At 42.6% G+C, this 10,462-nt stretch overlaps 1 protein-coding gene across 1 annotated transcript in view; it reads left to right on the plus strand.

The window, feature by feature from the left end:
* LOC141198681 (uncharacterized) overlaps nt 1-8,208 on the plus strand; it is a 29,664-nt gene extending 21,456 nt beyond the window's left edge. Inside the window, exon 11 of the mRNA XM_073663082.1 lies at nt 5,623-8,208. Within this exon, the coding sequence (XP_073519183.1) occupies nt 5,623-6,977 (1,355 nt within the window). The 3' untranslated portion in view covers nt 6,978-8,208. The remainder of the gene's footprint in view (nt 1-5,622) is intronic.
* Nucleotides 8,209-10,462: the final 2,254 nt, after the last annotated feature.

Genomic DNA, 10,462 nt, shown 5'->3' on the forward strand with positions numbered 1-10,462 from the left:
GTCACCGGCTGTGGCTGCTTTATGGGTGATGTAGACCGGCCGTATCACAATCGTGTGATCACCATTTCCCTCTAGACCACAACATATTTTAACACCCAAAACTGTCCAAATGACTTTGGGCATTAAAAGCCCTTTTCTATAGAACTTACAACCTGGAGGATCCACGTACCCACTGTGATTAGGAGACGTTGACCCTTGCCTGCCCAGATCTGTAAACTACAAAGCCAAATGTCAGCGTATTGTGATCGACTCACTCAGCTTCTTAAAGAGGCAGACACAGGAACAGTTTCTATTTAAAGTACGGCTGTTACCTCCAGGCCCACCCCACAAATACTCTAAAGGCTGCGAATTTTATCCTATGACCTCCTCCCTCTCTACAGGTGTTCAATCATTCTATCACTAAAGATGGCTGATTTACCCCCTCGTGTGCTGGAACCTTTTTCCTATGTTTAATTACTGGAGCTAACAATCTCAGTGCTACACATCTCTCCTCCAGTACTTTACCAGTGACTTTGTCACATTATGTAGAATGTGCTGAGAAGTTCGAAAATCACTTGAAGAAAAATATTATAATGGACCTCTTAGGGAAAGCGGAGGGTAATGATGCTGTTGGCTTCCTAGAACCCTGATAACTTATTGGATGAATCTACCTTCTCTCCCTTCTGTGCTGCTGAATGTGCTCATATGGTCCCTACATGACCACGTCCCGTCTTTCTGGCCAAACTTCACTTTTATGATCGACAACATTAAATGTGCAGTGAGGACCAAGTGTGAATTTCTGTACAATAACAGCAGAGTTTCCCTTTATCCTGACTTTTCAATTTCTTTTAAAACCAACTAACTTCAAACAGGATTGTGATAAACTATACAGAAAACATTACACCTGTGCCATGATATCTCTCTAAGCTGTGCGTGGCTGATGGCTGTAATATACATTTATTCACGCCTGCAGGAGATGTGTTGGCATGGCTCCAGCCCTGGTTTCATGGATTCACTCCACGTCAAAAATTCCATTATGTTTTCAATCCTAAGGAATTCAGATTACTGCACAATCTCTCCTGAAATGGGGGCACTAATACTTTCTCTACTCTCCTTGTCAGGACTCAGTAGCTCCAATGGTCCACCATAAATGAGTGCAACTCCAGTTTAGTGTTGGAGCTCCCCCCCTCATACATATATTGTTGTTGGGGATGTAACATTTTTTTATTCTATGTCTATTGGTTTACAGATTTTCATTTTGTATGATTTGTGGTGGGATCGGTCGGCCTCATTTATGTTACTCAGTAACTCCTTGGTCTCTTTAAAAAGAGGTCTCCATTGCCTTTTCCAAATGCCAGATATTCAAATTTAAGACACCTCATCTCTGCACTATTATAAAAAGTTCTCTTTAAATGTCTAATATTTCTTCTTGAAGCTCATCTGACAGAAAATATTGGATTTTACGATAATTTAGAGTTTGTGGCTGCTGGTAATCTATTTACTCCAGGGAGGTTTCTCCACTAGTTACTCTTCTCATTTTTTTTTACTGATTAAGGCTAGGTGCCCACGATGCAGAAATGCTCCGGGTTTTTTCCTGAGCATTTCTGCATCTCCCTGGCAGAAAAAATGCATGCGGATTGTACATGCGTTTTTCCTGCCAGTGACAAGCGGATGTGAAGTGTTCTTCACATGCATTTCCGCATGCGGGTTGACAAGCATTTTCCAAGCGATTTTAGCATCACTTGGAAAGTGCTTGACAACTTGGTCACACTATATAAATCCATGCAAACGACCCCAAAGAATGTCAAAAAATAGAAAAATAAATCTATACTTACCATCTGATGGCCCCTGGAGTCTTGCTTCATTCTGTCCTGGCATGCCGGCAGCTTGCGGTACACTACACTGAAGGACCTGCCAGCAAGCGAAGACAAGGAGACCGGGGGCCGTCAGAAGGTAAGTATAATATTTATTTTTTATTCTATTCTTTTTTTCACAGGTTCTATGGTACCCGGGTGTGGAGGAGAGTCTCCTCTCCTCCACACCCGGGTACCATCCGCACATTGAAACGCTTGGATTCCGCATGTACAGATGCAGTGATGCGGATTCCATGTTTTCCAATGCAAGTCAATGGCGGCGAAAACGAAGCGCTTCCGCAAAATAATTGGTAGTGCTGCTTTTTTTTCCGCAATGATAACCCGCAGCGGAAATTTCCGCAGCTTGTGCACAGCACATGCAGATTATCATTGGGCAACATGGCAGGTCTTCTACCATGCGTTTTTTAAGCGTTTCTGCAGCGTTTTTGCCACTGCAGAAAAAACGCATCGTGGGCACAGAGCCTAAGACTGTTCAGCATAATCTTTTCAGTAGAAAATGTGATGTGTTATTGTCTATAGTCACAGTTTTCCCCATCAACCTTTAACTTCTTTAACCCATCTACATGAATCTGGACTTACACAGAGACACCTAGGCTTGGGCCTTGGTGTGACCTGTTGTTCTGTGGAGTGAGATATGAAGAATAGTCAGGTAGCCGGGTCAGAACAAGGAGGGCAGAGAAAATACAAAATCAGAAGACAAAAGAGTAGTCAGTAGTGATGCTCGGTTATTTGTTACTCGAGCAATTTTCAGGCGGTTCCCTCCCCAACCCCCCCCCCCCATATCCTCCGTAGGGCTGGAGGGAGTCTAAAAATCGTTCAGATCTATGAAAAAAGTGCTGAAATGGCATGGAAACAGCATGGGGAAGACCCCTGGAATCATCTCTGAATCCCAGGTCGCTGCTGTGAACAATGTTACCAGAGTAGTATGCCACTTTTACGGGCTGACAATAAAAAATACAAAAGCGAAGATAAAATGGATTTTCCTGGAAACAACAATTTTTAAGAAACATTCTTTCCAGGATAATGACTTCTATATAATGCAAAATAAATAACAGAAAAAATATTCCTCCACACCTTGGGCTATGTTCACACTTAGTGTTTTTGCACGTTCACATTGCCTTCAACGGTGGAAAATGCATTCACCGGTAAATGTAATTTTAACATTTTACTACCTTATCTGGCCATGTGGTGTGTAAGACATGATCAGATACATCTGTTTCATTTATGAAAGAGAGACTCTGTAAGTCCCATTTTTTTTTCAGGCCTCACTATTTATAAAGCGCCATCAGGCGGCCCTTACTATTGTTTGAGTACCCTGCGGCGGCCACTAAAGCTAGACGGCCAAGCTCCGCAAGTAAGCGCTTCCGGCCGACGGAAGCCACTGGCACCAATAGCAGCTGATTGGCGGGGTTGCCGGGTGCGGGATTATGTGGTCCAGACTCAAGACTACTGAGACTGGACCGTGTGGAAGACAGGGTGGTGCTGGAAACTGACTGGAAGCATTGTCTGCTATCAACTCAACAACCTTTTCACACTGGTCTGGCTTCAAGAGTGTTGTTCTGCAACCCCCTACAAAGTAGGACAGGACGCTAGGTCGACATGATGTGGATGTTTGTTGTGCTACTGCAGCAGGCACAGTTTCACCTTGCCCACAGCCTTAGCCTCTGCGTGCACCATCCGCATCACATCCACTTCCCCGTCCCTTACTACGCGCCTTGCTCATTTTAAATGCAGTATAATATTTGGCAACTTCAACAAAATTTCACGATTATTAACGCAGTAAAAATCTGACCACTTCAGATGAGCAAGTTTTACTGCAATAGCAATATGCTATTGGTTAGCGGCCAAGTCAGGATGTATGTTTTCAACACACAACTGGCACATTTTAAATGGAGTATAATATTTTGCAGATTCCAAAAAATTTCAGAATCATTACGCAGTAAAATCTGACCACCACAGATGGACTTTTTCTATGCTTGCACTACATAGCAATGCTAGTCAAATCAACTAAGTGTGGCTGTATACTGTTAACAAACAAATGGAGCAGTAAAAATAGTGTAGTATATTGCTTTTCACAAAAATTAGCAGGATTAAGAGCAAAAAGGAATATTATTATCCCTGAGAACTAGGGCTATTGATATGAGTTACAGCACCAGAAAGAACATGCAATGAAGCCTAACCTGTAGTGCACTATCTTTCCACAAACTCTGCCTAACCTGCTAACAGCAGTATTAATATACATCAGAATGAGCCATTACAAGGGCTGTTGGTTCAGATGAAATAAATACAACTGGTGTGGAATTCCTGTCTAAAAGCTAGAATTCTCTGCATCGCTCAGCCGCAGCTCTCCCTACTCTGCCTTTTTCCGGGGTAGACTGTGATGAGGGCAGGGTCCCTGGTCTTATATAGACCTGATGATGCTATGTGGCCAGCCATTCACTATAATGTCACTACCAACATGGCTACGGCATTACAGTGACTGGCAGGCAATCCCTACATGTTAATTGGCTGCCTAAAAAGTGCCAAACATGTGAGGCCGGGACTCGAGCTCGCTCCCGAAAATTTAAGAAAAAAAAATACTCGCTGAGTACTGAGCATTTCGAGCATTGTGATGCTCAGGTAAGTAACGAGTAGTGACAAGCATGCTCGCTCATCACTAATAGTCAGTAAATGGGCCAAGGCCACATCCGGAAACAAACACACAAGCCAGGCGCTGAGTACAGAGGACTGAACCAGAGGAGAACAAGGCTGTATCAGGCAGCTTCTGGCAATATGCTCCAAGCTTTAGTAGTGTGACTTCAGCTAGATTGCACACACTCATACTGCCAGACTGGATGGTACTACAGTTCCCGGGCACCCTAATCTTAATGGCTGGACAGAGCCTGCACCGCCCAGAGCTTCTGGTTCCGACATCTCCATCACCAGCGCAACCCGCAGAATGAATGAGGCAGTTCCTGGTGACAGAAGCAGACATCGCAGGAGAAGATCCCAGAGGAGACGGGATACACCATTTGCAGAAGCCCTAATATGACAAAATGGCAGAAAACCAGAACATTAGAAATCCCCATAAAGTGACTCCATTTTGGAAATTATAACCCTCAATGAATTAATATATAGGACTAGTGACTCCACAGACACTTTCCGGAAATTAGCACGCACTGAATTTTGGAGAGTGAAAATTGCACATTGGCCATTTTATTACCCAACACATAGTGCCCATATTGTGCTCCAAGAGGCACACACCATAAATTTACTGGGTTCTTCTCACTATAGTAATGCCAAATTCATGGATGCTAAATGTGGTTTCGGCGCACTGCAAGGGTCAGAAGCAAGGGGGGCATTTGTTTTTGGGAGAGCGGATATTGCTGGATTGGTTTATGGAAGCCATGTTTCTTTTTAAGAGCCTTTGAGCCACTAATAATGTGGAAACCTCTGTTTTTCCACTGACAGATAATGGACCTGAGTGGGGACTTGTTTTTTTGCAGGATGAGTAGAAGTTTTTATTGGTATTATTTTCGCCTACATAACATTGTTTGGTGGCTTTTTATTCCATATTTGAGAGGCAGAATGAACAAACAGTTGAACACCACGCTCCACTGGTTCATGCTATGAGGTTTTCTATTAGACTGTGAACTGTCATTGTCTTGGTGAATAATAAAATTTTTCTACGTAACTTTCCATTGTTACCGACAGTTTAAGTAGAAATGTTCAAAAATATTACATTCAGGGATATTTTATTCAAACATAATAATTGTTTTTTTCTTGGCAGATGACTGTACCAGGAGATCAGAGGGACAGCTGATATCTTCAATTTTTAAATCCGATGATCTTGAGATCCCACAGGATACAATTGAAGTGAATGCCATTACTCCAGATATACCATCAACCCTTCACAGCAAAGATCTGTCATCTGATCCTTTGAAACAGATCCTGTCTTCTGATTCATTACCGAATACTAAGGAAAATCAAAGTCACAAAATAAGCATTAAAAATCAAACTGCTCCTAAAGCAAATAATCCATTTTCACGTTCAGATTATGGGAATAGTTTTCCTCTCCAAAAGTTTTTTCTTAAGAATCAAGACATTCACACAGCAGAGAATATATTTTATTGTTCCAAGTGTGGGAAATGTTTTAACCAGAAATCGAAGCTTGTTCGTCACCAGAGAACTCACACAGGGGAGAAGCCATTTTCATGTTCAGAATGTGGGAAATGTTTTATGAAGAAATCATCTCTTCTTAGTCACCAGAGAACACACACAGGGGAGAAGTCTTTTTCCTGTTCAGAATGTGGGAAATATTTTAGACATAAATGTAGTCTTGTTTTGCACCAAGTAACGCACACAGGGAAGAAGTCTTTTTCATGTTCAGAATGTGGGAAATGTTTTAACCTAAAAGCGTATCTTGATAGCCATCAGAGAACCCACACAGGGGAGAAGCCTTTTTCATGTTCAGAATGTGGGAAATGTTTCAGCTGGAAACAGCATCTTGATAACCACCAGAGAACTCACACAGGGGAGAAGCCTTTTTCATGTTCAGAATGTGGGAAATGTTTTAACCGGAAACAGAATCTTGATAACCACCAGAGAACCCACACAGGGGAGAAGCCTTTTTCATGTTCAGAATGTGGGAAATGTTTTAAATGGAAATCAGATGTTGTTATACACCAAAGAACCCACACAGGGGAGAAGCCTTTTTCATGTTCAGAATGTGGGAAATGTTTTAGCTGGAAATCACATCTTCGTAGCCACCAGAAAACCCACACAGGGGAGAAGCCTTTTTCATGTTCAGAATGTGGGAAATGTTTTATCCGGAAACAGAATCTTGATAACCACCAGAGAACCCACACAGGGGAGAAGCCTTTTTCATGTTCAGAATGTGGGAAATGTTTTATCCGGAAACAGAATCTTGATAACCACCAGAGAACCCACACAGGGGAGAAGCCTTTTTCATGTTCAGAATGTGGGAAATGTTTTAACCGGAAACACAATCTTGATTACCACCAGAGAACCCACACAGGGGAGAAGCCTTTTTCATGTTCAGAATGTGGGAAATGTTTTAACCAGAAATCAGCTTTGATTAAGCACCAGAGAACCCACACAGAAGTGAGGCCTTTTTCCTGTTGAGAATGTGGGAAATGTTTTAACCAGAAATCAGATTTGAATAAGCCCCAGAGAATTCATACAGGGGATAAGCGGTTTTCATGTTCAGAATGTTTGAAAAGTTTTAACTGAAAATTGTATCTTCCTAATAAGGTTGTCCAATACTAGGGCAACCACTTGTCATTCCTCATGTTTGGCCTCATTAAAATAAAAACACTCATACTCACCCTCTATGTTGTCGCTGTTCCAGCCGTGTCTGCACTTGTGTACCCGGGGCTATTGTGAGGTTGTTACATCACACGAGCCCTGCGCCCAGTCAGCGCCAGCTTCACTGTCCCCGCCTTCGGACAGATTGAACATCAACAGGAAGCCAGGGCTACAGCTTCTTTCTGAGTTTCTCTTATTGTTCGATGTGTTAAAAGGTGGAGACAGTCATGCCATGGCTGATTGGGCACAGGGCTTACATGACGTAACAACGTCATATAATCCCTGGAAACGCAAGTGCTGACACCGCTAGAACGCCACAGGCATGGGAGGTTTGTATAATTGTTTTTATATTAACAGGACCAAACATGAGAAATGAGAAGGGGTTGTCTAAGTAGTGGACAGCCCCATTTAAAGATCAAAAATCCGATACAGAGAGAAGACATTATCATACCTAGAGTGTGAGAAATGAATTTCTGGAAAATCGTATTTTGTTGACCATCAAAAATAACTCAGACGGTTAGAAACTATATATGTTTTTAACATATTGTATGTACTTATTGTGTGTATGTAAATGTGAATCAGAGCTCTGTGTATATAAATATGCATATGTAGCAGAGCTGTGTGTATGTAAATGTGCGTATGTAGCTGAGCTGAGTGTGCATGCACTGTCCATGCAGCAGTGTTACAAAGACCACATGGGCCAGAGTTCATCCTATTGATTGCCGTACTCCTTTCCCGTTGGTATAACACTTCTCAGACCATGCAGGGTAGGGGACCACACTCAGATAAGACTTTATTGGATCAACAACAGTTAACAGCATATACAATCCCATTGGCTCACTGGGGATTAGAACCTCAGAAACTTTGGGGCATTTAGGGCCAACTACCAGGATGATGAAGATTCCCCAAGGGACCTTCAGAATTTTAAGAGTGTTAGTGTGGAATAATGGGCCAAAATCACACCTGGGCAATGCATGTGACTAGTTTCTCCATACAGGAGGTATCTTGAAGCTGTCATCGCCAACAAAGGCTTTTGTGTGAAGTATTAAATAAACTTAAGTAAGTGAGTTAAATACTTATTCCCTGTGTCATTTCTCATTATTACAAATAGCTTAATTTTTGGCCATCTTTGGTTTGATTTCTTTAAATAGTTGGGTCCAGAAAATATTTGGACAGTGATACAAGTTTGGGCATTTTAGTTGTTTTCCAAAACATATTTAGGATACAATTATATAATCAGTCTGGCCTTAAAGTTCCAAATCTCCGCTTTAATTTGAGGGTGTTCACATCATAATTGGATATAGGGTTTAGGAATTACAGCTCTTTAATATGGGGCTGCATCTTTTTCAAGGGACCAAAGGTAATTAGACAATTATTTCAAAAGCTCTTTCACTGGCTGTATGGGCTCTTCCCCCATTAATCCATCATCAATTAAAGGTAAAAGGTCTTGTGCTGATTCCAGGTGTGGCTTCGTATTTGGAAGCTGTTGCTGTGAACTCATAACACAGAAATGAGCTCTCAATGGAAGAGAAAAGATCAAATCTACAAATGATCAGAAATATTAGGAGTTGCTAAATCAACAGCATGGCATATTTTGCAAAAAAAAAGTTCACTTCTGAGCTTGGGGACTCAAAAAGGTGTGCACGCCCACTGAAGGCAACCGTGGAGGATGATTGCAGAATCCTTTAAATGGTGAAGAAAAGCCCCTTCACAATATGAACCTACGTGAAGAAAACTTTCCAGGAAAAAGGTGTTTCAGTGTTTAGGCCCACCATAAAAGAGCAGACTTCATAAGAGCAAATACAGAGGGTTCACCACAAGGTGCAAAGCATTCTTTGGAGAGATGAAACTAATATCAACCTGTATAAAAAAGATGGGAAGAATAAAGTTTGGAGAAGGCTTGAAACGGCTCATGATCCAAACACAGCACATCTTCTGTAACACATGGTGGAGGCTGTGTGAAGTTTCAGGCATGCTTGGTTTCCAATGGCCGATATTTTCTGCTCAGATACCACCAAATGCAGTAAGGTTGATTGGACGGTGTGTTACGATATCGGCACAGTACTGCTGGAAACCAGTGGCCAAAGGAGCACGAGCAGAAGAGCAAGCAGTAGCAGAAGTTCTTGTAGTTAGCAAAAGGAGTTGTAGGAACAATCCGTAGATGGGTGAGAACAATCTAGGAAAGAATGTTCAGGAGCTTGGAGACTGGAAACTAAGCTAACACCTAGACACAATACTACTTGTCACATACATCATCAAATTCTTTATACACAGATGGTAGTTTAGAAGATTAAACAGGATTGTGAAGACCCGGGGTCTTCCGTGGGCGTAACGCTACTCAGACAGCACAGGGTGAGGGTAAAACAGCGTGGCAATACTTTATTGACCCACAAACTGACAAACACACAGAACAATCCCATCATATACCCAAGATGGAACATTACACAGTCTCACCCTTCCTTCTTCGACTGCCTAGGATAGAACAACTGCACCTTTGGAGACTTCCAGGGCCGACTACCTCAACCAGTGGCCCCCCGCTTCTGGTGGGCCCCCACAGAGAGGAGGTAGCAGTAAGCTTAGGAAGCTAGCAGTCCATCAAGGTACAAGGCCAGGAGACCTGAGGGTCCCAACCTGGCCTCTCCGAGTGTTTCCATGGGGCCAGGCGACCGGTGGGTCCCTCCTGGCAACTCTAAATGTCTCCATGGGTTCTAGGTGACTGGTGGGTTCACCCTAGCAACGCCCAAACAACATCCATGGGACCAGGTGACTTCTTTGTACTCTCCTGGTCTCCCCAAAAGTATCTATGGTATCTCTGATGGTTAAATGGAGCAAATCCATATCTGACTAGAATCATGTGAAATACAAATCGGTGTCTCTTTGGATGCCGTGCAATCCATCTGCTGTCCTGAAGGATGTCTCTCATTCTCCTTTCATCTTTCTGATGTTCCTTGATTCTCTGTCCCAAGTCCCACAGCTACAGAAACACATGCTCCCTTCTGCTTCTCTGGGCTCAAGTCTCTTGAATGGGCAGAACTCCTTTCACCCACCCCCTCCAAAGCTAAGTGTGCATTAGTGGAGGTATCTTTCTCAGGTCGACCGCATCACCTGGGTCTACATGTGAGATTCCCTGTGGTGAAGGCTCTGCCGGATCTTCTTTCAACACTTACACAATAGGCCTAGACGACTTTTGAAAAATGGTTAGAGGCTGCTTAGATAGTAATGAAATTAGTGGAATGCTGAACACTTTACAAGCTAAATTAGTGTACATAAACTGAAGAGCAAGCAGAACATTAATAAAACAG

Source organism: Phyllobates terribilis, unplaced genomic scaffold (genome assembly GCF_046119375.1).
Source record: "Phyllobates terribilis strain yellow unplaced genomic scaffold, ASM4611937v1 Scaffold_99__1_contigs__length_5935540, whole genome shotgun sequence".
Classification (NCBI taxonomy): Eukaryota; Metazoa; Chordata; class Amphibia; order Anura; family Dendrobatidae; genus Phyllobates; species Phyllobates terribilis.